We start from the raw sequence: 12,094 nt of genomic DNA on the forward strand, positions 1-12,094 counted from the left end.
TGACCACTGGGGGAGTAAAGGGAGGTCATTCCCGATTCTCTCCGGTGGTCATCTGGTCATTTTGGGCACCTTTTTGTGCCTTGGTCGTAAGAAAAACACGACCAGGTAAAGTCGTCCAAGTGTTTGTCAGGGACGTCCTTGTTTCTTTCAATTACGGGTCGAGGACGTCCAAGTGTTAGACACGCCCATGTCCCACCTTAGCTACGCCTCCGACACGCCCCCTTGAACTTTGGCCGTCCTTGCAACGGAAAGCAGTTGGGGACATCCAAAATCGGCTTTCGATTATACCGATTTGGACAACCCTGTGAGAAGGACGTCCATCTTCCGATTTATGTCAAAAGATGGGCGTCCTTCTCTTTCGAAAATGACCCCGAATGTCTTTCATCTAGCTGCTACACTTTAGAAACTGGATTTTGCTTGGCATCACCAACTGGAAATCTGCTAACACTTTTGGATTCTATGAGACAAGGTGGGAATGTCCTTGGATCCCCACTAGAAAGCTTCAAGGCCAAATTATTATAAGAAAGGAGAGAAGGGGGAAATAACAGTGGCAGTGAGATTAGGACCCTCGTTTTATCTATGGTCCGAGTGTGACGAAATGCTGAATCTGAAACATAATGACCAACCAGGCCGGCTGGATGCAAAACCTGTCTCTTTATTTAATCACCTACATGTACAATTCTCATTTTATATTTATAGTTAGGCTTCAGCGATGTACAGGAAGATGATCTATTCCATGGAAAAAGATTTTTATGGATAAGGGGTCATGATTTAAATGTATAATTCAGAAGACACATGAGAAAAATGGCACTTTAGTGACCAACTGGAGATATCTGGGACTGATACACAGGAGTCAATATTCAGCCGGCACTGGTGAGCGTTTTGCTGACTGCCACCGATGTTATTCCCAGATATTCAATGCCAGATCATGTCCGGGTTTGGCACTGAATACCCGGTTTATGCAGCATCGGCTAACTAATGGTCAATTAAGTCGATACTCAGGACTTAACCAGCCATGGGCTGATACATAAAGATAGGACTGTGTTTTATGTGGTCACTCTGGATGGTTAAGTGCCGAATATCGGGCACTTAACCGGCCAAGTGCTAACTCCATCCTCGGAACACACCCAAAATAGCCGGCTTTCACTTTAGACATTAACCCTAATTTTCAATGGCAATAACCGGTTAAGTGCCACTTAAAATTAGCCGATAGCCCCAATTTAACCAGTCAGCAACCGTTTCTACCCAGTTAAATCATTTTGACCAGACAGTGTTTGCAGCAGGTGGAGGACATCGGGAGGTGGGGGAGGGGGGGCTTGAGTGTTTGCTCAGTTAGAGGCATCTTTAGGAGGTCAAGAGGGGAGAATACAAGCCTACAGGCAGAGAATAGAATGGCAGCTGCAGCAGGCTTCCCAGAAAGCTGCAGTAACCTGCAGGAAGTGGCCCTGGTTACAACCCAGACAACATATGGTTCTATCAGACTTCCGGGGATGCTGGGCTTACACAAAATATCCAGGGTTATAACGCTGACATCCACGATTATAGACTATTTCAAAGCCTGGTAGTACGAGATAGGAGGGAGTTGGGCTTTGTACTGTAAGAACCAAAAGGAAGGACGACAAGGTTAGCAATAGAGGAAGTGACAGAGACCAATACTGGAACAGAATTTAGACATACTTGTGTAACCCTGGTCCCACTCAACACAGTTTAGGATGCCAGCTATGCTCTTTGGGGTAGGCACCCAGACCAGGATCTACAAAAAGTCTTAGGTCTGATGAGCTGAGTGTAGGCCTGGGCCAAGCTAAATCCAGTAGGCCGGAGGGTCTCGCCACCACCACTCAGTATCTCAACTAGTTTGGCTCAAGAATTTTACTCGCACACCAGGTTTTATTAAAAAACAGCTCAACTTTACTAAGAAAATTATGTGAATAGTTCTTGCAAGTGGCAACTGGGGAAAAAAAAAATCAGACGTGGTAACATATGAATCCTCTTATCCCATGGTTACATCCCATACCTAGCAGGATCTCTCCTGTCCTGCCTGGTAGAACAACCTGGGGCTGATCTCCTTGTCTCTCTGGAAAGTCCAGCTCGGCTTTTCCCCAGTTGCCGAACCCTTCCAAGGACTGGACCTCCTCTACCTGTCCACTTCTCGAGGTGTCGTTCTCCGCACCCACCTCCATCTCCGGCAGGTTCTCCTGCCCCACTCTCTGGGTTTCCATTACCCCAGAGAGCTTGTACTTTTTTTCAGTTCACCCCTGCCACTGGGCAAACACTCATCACCATTCTCCTGCAGCCCCCTTCTTTTGCTAAGTTAGAACTCTCCCTTGGTTTCTCGGGTCTCAACAGGGGTTTGAACAGACGGATGCAGAAATGTTAAAGGAAATTAGGGATGCAAACAAACTGGGCAACACAATAATAATGGGTGATTTCAATTACCCTGATATTGACTGGGTGAATGTAACATTGGGACACGCTAAGGAGGTAAAATTCCTTGATGAAATCAAGGACAGGTTTATGGAGCAGCTGGTACAGGAGCTGACGAGAGAAGGAAAAATTTTAGACCTAGTCCTTAGTGGAGCGCATGATCTGATGCGGGAGTTAATGGTGCTGGGGCCGCTTAATAACAGTGATCATAATATGATCAGATTTGATATTAGCTTTGAAGTAAGTATACATAGGAAATCAAATACGTTAACGTTTAACTTTAAAAAAAAGGAGACTATGATAAAATGAGAACAGTGAAAAGAAAACTTAGAGGAGTGACTGCGAGGGTCAAAAATTTACATCAGGCGTGGATGCTGTTCAAAAACACCATCCTGGAAGCCCAGGCCAAATATATTCCACGTATTAAAAAAGGAGGACGGAAGACCAAACAACAGCCGGCGTGGTTAAAAAGTGAGGTGAAGGAAGCTATTAGAGCTAAAAGAAAATCCTTCAGAAAATGGAAGAAGGAACCGACTGAAAATAATAAGAAACGGCATAAGGAATGTCAACTCAAATGCAAAGCGCTGATAAGGATGGCTAAGAGGGACTTCGAAAAAAAGATTGCGTTGGAGGCAAAAACACATAGTAAAACTTGTTTTACGTATATTAAAAGCAGGAAGCTGGCAAAAGAATTGGTTAGACCACTAGATGACCGAGGAGTAAAAGGGGCAATCAGGGAAGACAAAGCCGTAGCGGAGAGATTAAATGAATTCTTTGCTTTGGTCTTCACCGAGGAAGATTTGGGAGTGATACCGGTGCCGGAAATGGTATTCGAAGCTGACGAGTCGGAGAAATGTAATGAATTCTCTGTAAACCTGGAGGATGTAATGGGGCAGTTCTACAAACTGAAAAGTAGCAAACCTCCTGGACCGGATGGTATTCATCCCAGAGTACTGATAGAACTGAAAAATGAGCTTGCAGAGTTATTGTTAGAAATATGTAATTTATCCTTAAAATCGAGCATGGTACCGGAAGATTGGAGGGTGGCCAATGTAACGCAGATTTTTAAAAAAGGTTCCAGAGGAGATCCGAGAAATTATAGACCGGTGAGTCTGACGTCGGTACCGGGCAAAATGGTAGAGACTATTATTAAGAACAAAATTACAGAGCATATTCAAAAGCATGGATTAATGAGACAAAGTCAACATGGATTTAGTGAAGGGAAATCTTGCCTCACCAATCTACTACATGTGGATAAAGGTGAGCCGGTTGATATTGTGTATCTGGATTTTCAGAAGGCGTTTGACAAAGTACCTCATGAAAGACTCCAGAGGAAACTGGAGAGTCATGGGATAGGAGGTAGTGTTCTATTGTGTATTAAAAACTGGTTAAAAGATAGAAAACAGAGAGTAGGGTTAAATGGTCAGTATTCTCAATGGAGAAGAGTAGTTAGTGGGGTTCCCCAGGGGTCTGTGCTGGGACCACTGCTTTTTAACATATTTATAAATGGCCTAGAGATGGGAGTAACTAGTGAGGTAATTAAATTTGCTGATGACACAAAGTTATTCAAAGTCGTTAAATAGCGGGAGGATTGTGAAAAATTACAAGAGGACCTTACGAGAATGGGAGACTGGGCGTCTAAATGGCTGATGACGTTTAATGTGAGCAAGTGCAAAGTGATGCATGTGGAAAAGAGGAACCCGAATTATAGCTATGTCATGTAAGGTTCCACATTAGGAGTCACGGATCAAGAAAGGGATCTAGGTGTCTTCGTTGATGATACGTTGAAACCTTCTGATCAGTGTGCTGCTGCGGCTAAGAAAGAAAATAGAATGTTAGGTATTACTAGGAAAGGAATGGAAAACAAAAATGAGGATGTTATAATGCCTTTGTATCGCTCCATGGTGCGACCACACCTCGAATATTGTGTTCAATTCTGGTCGCCGTATCTCAAAAAAGATATAGTGGAATTCGAAAAGGTGCAGAGAAGGGCGACGAAAATGATAAAGGGGGTGGGACGACTTCCCTATTAGGAAAGGCTAAAGCGGCAAGGGCTCTTCAGCTTGGAGAAAAGGCGGCTGAGGGGAGATATGATAGAGGTCTATAAAATAATGAGTGGAGTTGAACGGGTAGATGTGAAGTGTCTGTTTATGCTTTCAAAAAATACTAGGACTAGGGGGCATGCAATGTATCTACAAAGTAGTAAATTTAAAATGAATCGGAGAACGTTTTGCTTCACTCAACGTGTAATTAAACTCTGGAATTCGTTGCCAGAGAATGTGGTAAAGGCGGTTAGCTTAGCGGAGTTTTAAAAAGGTTTGGACGGCTTCCTAAAGGAAAAGTCCATAGACCGTTATTAAATGGACTTGGGGGAAATCCACTATTTCTGGGATAAGCAGTATAAAATGTTTTGTACGTTTTTGGGATCTTACCGGGTATTTGTGACCTGGATTGGCCATTGTTGGAAACAGGATGCTGGGCTCGATGGACCTTTGGTCTTTCCCAGTATGGCAATACTTATGTACTTATGCACACCTACCGGCAGATGGAAACTGAGAACACTGACTGTGTAAATTGTTTAAGACCCCTGTGCAGTTCCCAGCCAGCCAGTATTTTCACTAACCAAGCAGAAGAAAGACACCTAAAGCTCCAATCCTTTGCCTCAGACCAAAGAGCACTCCACATCATACTGCTGCTCGCACGTCTCTGGAAGAGGCTAGATTCAACGCCAACTCCCACACGCCATAGCTCAATCCAAATGTGCAGAAAATCTTTTTGTTTTTAACTGACACAATCACAGCAACAAACCGAAGGTAACAAAGCAAACACCAAATTACGAAAACCAACACTCAACAAGAATCAGAAGCACTGCCGCTATTCAACCACCAGCATCCAGCAGACAACATCAGGTGGGCTTCTGACCAGTCTGAATGCCTAAAGGAAAGAAAATTAGCAAGGAAAGACCTAATTTCTATGAGCCTTACACACCTGCGGCACTCTCCACCCCTTCAGAATATAGGTGGTGGTAATCACTTCTTTAATCCACTGTGCAACAAAGGCCTTTGAAGCTACTGCCCCCTTCTTAGGACCACGAAATAGCACAAAAAGATGGTCCAAACGACTAAACTTCTCCGTTCTCCGCAAGTACAGCTTCAGTGCCCACCTAACATCCAGGCGAGCCAAATGCCTCTGTTCTCTTTCCCCGGAAACATCACCCAAAACTGGCAGGGAAATTACCTAATTCACATGGAACACGGACACCACGTTAGGCATAAAAGATGAACTGTCCACAACATAACTTTCTGATTGGAGAATTCAGGCCTGCAAATCCAAGACTGTCCGTGCCGAGAACATGGCGACTAAGAAAACCATCTTCACAGTCATATCCTTCAGCTTCAATTTGTGGATCCTCTCCAGCAGCAGAAACACTCGCCCTATTTTGGTGTTGAAGCGAACTCCCAGATAATCGAGGGTTTGGGAAGGGACAAGATGACTCTTGGAGCGACTGACAATCCAACCCAAGTGCTCGAGAAACTGCACCACACAAGAGGTGTGCACTCAGTCTCGCTGAAGGACTTTGCCCTGATCAGACAGTTGTCCATATAGGGGTGCACCAGAATGCCCTCCTTGTGCAAGACTGCTGCAACCACCACCAGGAGCTTGCAAAATGTCTGGGTGCAGTCATCAGCCCGAAAGGCAGGGCACAGAATTGAAAATGATGCCCCACGACTGCAAAATGGGGATAGTACTGGTGAGCTGGCCTTATGGGTATATGCGAATAAGCCTCTGTGAGGTCCAAGAACTCCACTCTGAACAGCAACAATGACCAATCAATGAGTCTCCATACAAAAACTGGGCACCTTGAGAGCTCTGTTCACTCTCTTGAAATCCAAAATCAGAAGAAAGGTTTCTTTCTTCTTGGGCACCATGAAATAGATAGAGTAAATGCCCGTACTTTGTTCGCAACTTAGGACCAGAACCACGGTGAGCAAGTAGAGAAGCCTGCCCAATATGTCCCTGACCTCCCACACTCTCCAGCAGGAACTGCAGGAAGACTCAAAAAAAATATTGGGAAGATAGTGATCGAACTCTAGCAAATAACCATCATGAATGTCTTCCACTGATGTGATGTGATAAGGTAAAAATCCTGCAATTGCACGTTGACCGGCACCAGAAGCGTAACCCGGAAACCTTCATCGGGAGGAGCAGCCTTGTCCGAGGACATTCGCCCCCGGCTCTCTGCCCCTCAACATCCACCCCAAAAGGACCGAGTCCTCTGAAAGAAAACAGCTCCTCTGAGGGGCTAACTTACTTCCACTCCGCGAGAATCATATCCCAAAAATCTGGATTCATGGGGAACGTTCTAGGCAGCCACCAAATGCCCTTTACCAACAGATCCACCTGTTTGGCCAAACTGTCTACAGGCACCTCCTCCTCTCAAAATTGATAACCAGAGACACCAGAGAAATAAGTTCAGATAATTCCTCCCTATGGAAAATACGGACCATCGTGGGAAATCCCCCATCCTCGCCAAACTCCTCCAGAGGAAAAAGATCCTTTTCAGGGTCCTCAAAATCGTCCTCCAAAAAATCCTGCTCCAGGTCTACTCCATCATCCTTCTAGTCTATCCTGGGTCGTTTGGCAGAGACCCAAGGGACCGCCTGCCCCGGAGCATCCCTTCCCTTGGCCCCACCCGCCAAGCCTGGTATAGGGTCCAAAACTCTGGAGGAAAACCAAAGTTCCCCTGAATCCCCCCAACCCCAACAGCTGTTGAACTAAGAAATGAGCCCTTCAGGGTCAGTTATGGATGCAACTCCGTCTGACAGGCAGGATCCAAGATAGCAGCGGTTCCTGCCGAAATCGGAACCACTGTTGAGGTACCCACCATGGCAACCTCTGGTGTATCCGCTGGGCATGCCAGGTGCTACGAAGGAGACTTCCCCAACGCTGCCTTTGGCTCCCCACAGAGCTGATAAGGAGACCCTACAACCTCAAGACTGCACTTGCCACACACATGGCAGCAGCTCAGCTTGTCCAAACTCATGAGACTAGCCGTGGGGACAAGGCAGGAGAGACGACCTCTGAACCTTCAGACAAAAATCAGCAGAACACAGCCCCCCCCCCCCCCCCAGGCACTAACAAGGCCAGGAATGACCAGGCTGCTCAATCTGCTGCTGTAGCTGCATCCAAACTTATTTTTTTTACTTCAACCTGAAGGTAAGCTCAGCAGCTGCACTGGGGGCCACGCACGCAAGGCTTCCAGACCCTGGAGCTAAGGCACCCATATGCAGCCCAGCTTTCCAAGTGTAACACCCTCCATGGACCAGCATCCCCAAAGCAACCGGTAGAGTTAAAGGAATGGACACTAAAACTACATTTTTTTAAACAAAAAGGAAGCACCCAAACTCACCATCCCGGGGAATCCACAACCCTCCCCCCCCCCCCCCTCCCCGGCCTATCAAACGGACTCAGACTGCACAGGCTACAAGTCTACCACAACTGGGAGACTGAAAAACATTGGCTGGCTGAGAACTGCACAGGGTTCTTATAGAATTCACACAGTCAGTGTTCTCAGTCTCCATCTGCTGGTAGAAGTACATAACCCAAGCATCTTGACCAGTCTGGACTTCTGCTAAGGAATATTGTGTTTTCAATCACTAGAGGCAGGCAGGTTACCTGGAGTCCTCCAGAGCTTACCTATCCTTCACTATTGGAAATGTGTTAGTGAAACAGCACCCCCACTGGCAGGACTGTAAGTAGTGGACCCCTGTTCAGCTTAGAGGAAACAGTGATGAAGAGACTTGCCAAGCTGCCCTCCACCCTCATCCTCTGGGTCCCCTACCTTCAGTGGTGTGCTGGAGCTGGCTTGCACTGGTTTGCAAGAGCTGTTTGCTAAGTTTTTAAGGATTTTGAGAGCCAGTTGTTAAAGTAGGCACAAGAAGTCCCGGCATGCTGCTCAGAGCCGGAAACAAGCAGCAGGGAATGGCGGCAGTCCATATATTTGGCTGGCAGGGCATGGCCTAGCCTAGCGCAACTGCATGGGGAGAGGGCTGCTACCATCTTGGATCCTGCCCCAGTCAAACCCTGGACCCCCCCCAGAATTGTAGGGCTGGTTACGCCTGGAGAGACAGCCCGTTGTTAAAAATTTACCAGCACACCACTGCACCTCCATCAAGTATCTCCCTCTGCCCCCACAGGTAGCCTACTCCATTCAAGGTAGGGAAACAGACACTGGGAGCAAGACAGAGGATAACAGCTTATTATACCACCAGCATTAAGGGGTCCTTTTACTAGGCCGAGGTAAAAAAATGGCCTTAGTGCGCCTATACATAGGTTTTTCCCACATGCTTGAGGACATTTACCGCAGCAGTAAAATGACTGATTAGTAGCTTAGTAAAAAGGCCCCCAAATTTCCTAAATGATGATGATTGACCCTAGGAAAGATGGCCAGGAGGAATTTTATACATACATACCTGTTACAGGAGAATGAATTTCCTCAGTGATCTCTGATTCACAGTGATCTATGGAGGGGGCATCTTCCTCTTGTTTGATGTTCAGTGAGAACATAGATGTTCTAATTGGACGGCCTGTTATGAGAAAGCAAATGTGTCTAGAAGAAAATATTTGGAAATGGATTTTAAATCCTCAAATATTTCATATTAATGATCTGTCTCAAGTGACCTGAAAGGGAAATCTCTTTAAATGCAAAACATTTACTTACCAGTGGTGGAGTCTTTCAAGTTTTCTTCTTCCTCCCATTCACCATGTTGAGTGAAATGTTTATCCTCATCCTTTTTAATCCTAAATATAACTTCAGGCTTAACAATTGAATAACCTGTCAAAAAAAAAAAAAAAACCCAAAAAAACAAACAGTAAAAGTGATAAATATATAGCTCAGTATTTGCCTGGCCAAATTTAGTGATAAGAGAACTGCAGCCTGCCACATGAATAAGATTAATATTTAGAGGAATTCTGATATGGTCATTTCTATTCTTGGCCCACCTGGATGGAGGTATTGCAGGTGTAAACATGAGCCTTCCAGGACAGATGGAATCCCAGCTTCATATTAAGACCAGCCAAGAAGAAAAACCCAAGTCCTGAGATATAATTACTACTACTATTTAGCATTTCTATAGCGCTACAAGGCGTACGCAGCGCTGCACAAACATAGAAGAAAGACAGTCCCTGCTCAAAGAGCTTACAATCTAGTAGACAAAAAATAAAGTAAACAAATCAATTAATGTATAGAGGAAAGAAGACAGGAGGGTAGGTGGAGGCGAGTGGAAACAAGTGGTTACGAGTCAAAAGCAATGTTAAAGAGGTGGGCTTTCAGTCTAGATTTAAAGGTGGCCAAGGATGGGGCAAGACGTAGGGGCTCAGGAAGTTTATTCCAGGCGTAGGGTGCAGCGAGACAGAAGGCGCAAAGTCTGGAGTTGGCAGTAGTGGAGAAGGGAACAGATAAGAAGGATTTATCCATGGAGCGGAGTGCACGGGAAGGGGTGTAGGGAAGGACGAGTGTGGAGAGATACTGGGGAGCAGCAGAGTGAGTACATTTATAGGTTAGTAGAAGAAGTTTGAACAGGATGCGAAAACGGATATAATTCAGGCTAGAGGCCAATGAAAGGGACATTTGACTTGTGACATCTAGTATAAGATCAAATTTTACATTGGAAGTGTTTAGATCAATTGCGCACGCATTTGTGCTGTCACATGTCGACTATTGTAACATTATTTACCTAGGTTGTAAGGATGTAGTGTTAAAAAAAACTTCAAACTTTATTAAATAACACTACGTGATCAATATTTAGGGTTTCTAGATTTAACAGTTTTCCCCCATTATTGATACAGTTGCATTGGTTGCCAATGCAAGCGCGAGTTGTCTTTAAGCTTTGTCGCCTTGTTTTTCGAATTGCACACAGTGAAGTACCGGAGTATACGGTACGTCCCATACGATTATTGCATAGAAATATTACGCCTGGATCTAGAGGTTTTCTACTTTTACAATATCCAGATCCAAAACAGGTGCTTTATAAACAGGTTTTCCCTGGCACATTTGCTTATTTGGCAGCCAGCCACTGAAATGTAACATAGTAACATATTAGATGACGGCAGAAAAAGACCTGCACGGTCCATCCAGTCTGCCCAAGAAATGTGCCACTTTTTTTGTGTATACCTTACCTTGATTTGTACTTGTCTTTTTCAGGGCACAGACCGTACAAGTCTGCCCAGCACTATCCCCGCCTCCCAACCACCTACCCCTCCTCCCAACCACCGGCTCTGGCACAGACCGTATAAGTCTGCCCAGCACTATCCTCACCTCCCAACCACCAGCCCTGCCTCCCAACCACCGGCTCTGGCACAGACCGTACAAGTCTGTCCAGCACTATCCCCGCCTCCCAACCACCAGTCCCGCTGCCCACCACCGGCTCTGGCACAGACCGTACAAGTCTGTCCAGCACTATCCCCGCCTCCCAACCACCAGCCCCGCCTCCCGATCTTGACTAAGCTCCTGAGGATCCATTCCTTCGGCACAGGATTCCTTTATGCTTATCCCACGCATGTTTGAATTCCGTTACCGTTTTCATTTCCACCACCTCCCGCGGGAGGGCATTCCAAGCATCCACTACTCTCTCCGTGAAAAAATACTTCCTGACATTTATCTTGAGTCTGCCCCCCTTCAATCTCATTTCATGTCCTCTCGTTCTACCACCTTCCCAACTCCGGAAAAGGTTCGTTTGCGGATTAATACCTTTCAAATAGTTTAACGTCTGTATCATATCACCCCTGTTTCTCCTTTCCTCCAGAGTATACATGTTTAGTTCAGCAAGTCTCTCCTCATACGTCTTGTAACGCAAATCCCATATGAGGAGAGACTTGCTGAACTAAACATGTATACTCTGGAGGAAAGGAGAAACAGGGGTGATATGATACAGACGTTCAACTATTTGAAAGGTATTAATCCGCAAATGAACCTTTTCCGGAGATGGGAAGGTGGTAGAACGAGAGGACATGAAATTAGATTGAAGGGGGCAGACTCAAGAAAAATGTCAGGAAGTATTTTTTCACGGAGAGAGTAGTGGATGCTTGGAATGCCCTCCCGCGGGAGGTGGTGGAAATGAAAACGGTAACGGAATTCAAACATGCGTATAACGTGTTATATAGTATAGTTACCTCATACAGGACGAACATATCATGCCTTACATAGTACTTGTAGTTTCTGATTTCTAGTCTCGTTTCTAATCTGCTTCTAATCGGTTGGACCGCTAGATGACCGAGGAGTAAAAGAGGCAATCAGCCCCCCCTCCCCCCTTATAGCAATAGACACATATCTTCCCGAACCTTTCAAGTAAAGTCCCCTATCAATACCCCCCCCCCCAACACAGCAAAATTGATTGTCAAATGGTTCCAAGAAAGCATCAGTTAACTTTCTGGAAGAATACCACCATTTTGCTTTCTGGCGAAGCCAGCCCTAACCCCACAGCCTCCACCCTCTCTCCCCTTACCCACATTCACACCTAAGCTTTAAAAAAAAAAAAAAAAAGAAAAACCCAAATTTCTTCCATAGTATATGTTTATCCAGCAACCTTGAAATAAAACCAGGAATCCTGTAGGAGTCCACATCTACAAACTCTCCCTCAGCCGGTCTCATGAGTCCATAGGTGGCAAGAAA

At 45.5% G+C, this 12,094-nt stretch overlaps 1 protein-coding gene across 1 annotated transcript in view; it reads right to left on the minus strand.

Moving 5' to 3' along the window:
- Nucleotides 1-12,094, minus strand: part of LOC115456822 (zinc finger protein 510-like) — a 93,030-nt gene that overhangs the window by 38,096 nt on the left and 42,840 nt on the right. The window contains exons 3-4 of the mRNA XM_030186139.1: nucleotides 9,146-9,259; nucleotides 8,898-9,011 (exon numbers count right to left, since the gene is read on the minus strand). Coding sequence (XP_030041999.1) covers nucleotides 8,898-9,011; nucleotides 9,146-9,259 — 228 coding nt within the window. The remainder of the gene's footprint in view (nucleotides 1-8,897; nucleotides 9,012-9,145; nucleotides 9,260-12,094) is intronic.

This window comes from Microcaecilia unicolor, chromosome 13 (assembly GCF_901765095.1).
Source record: "Microcaecilia unicolor chromosome 13, aMicUni1.1, whole genome shotgun sequence".
Lineage (NCBI taxonomy): Eukaryota > Metazoa > Chordata > Amphibia > Gymnophiona > Siphonopidae > Microcaecilia > Microcaecilia unicolor.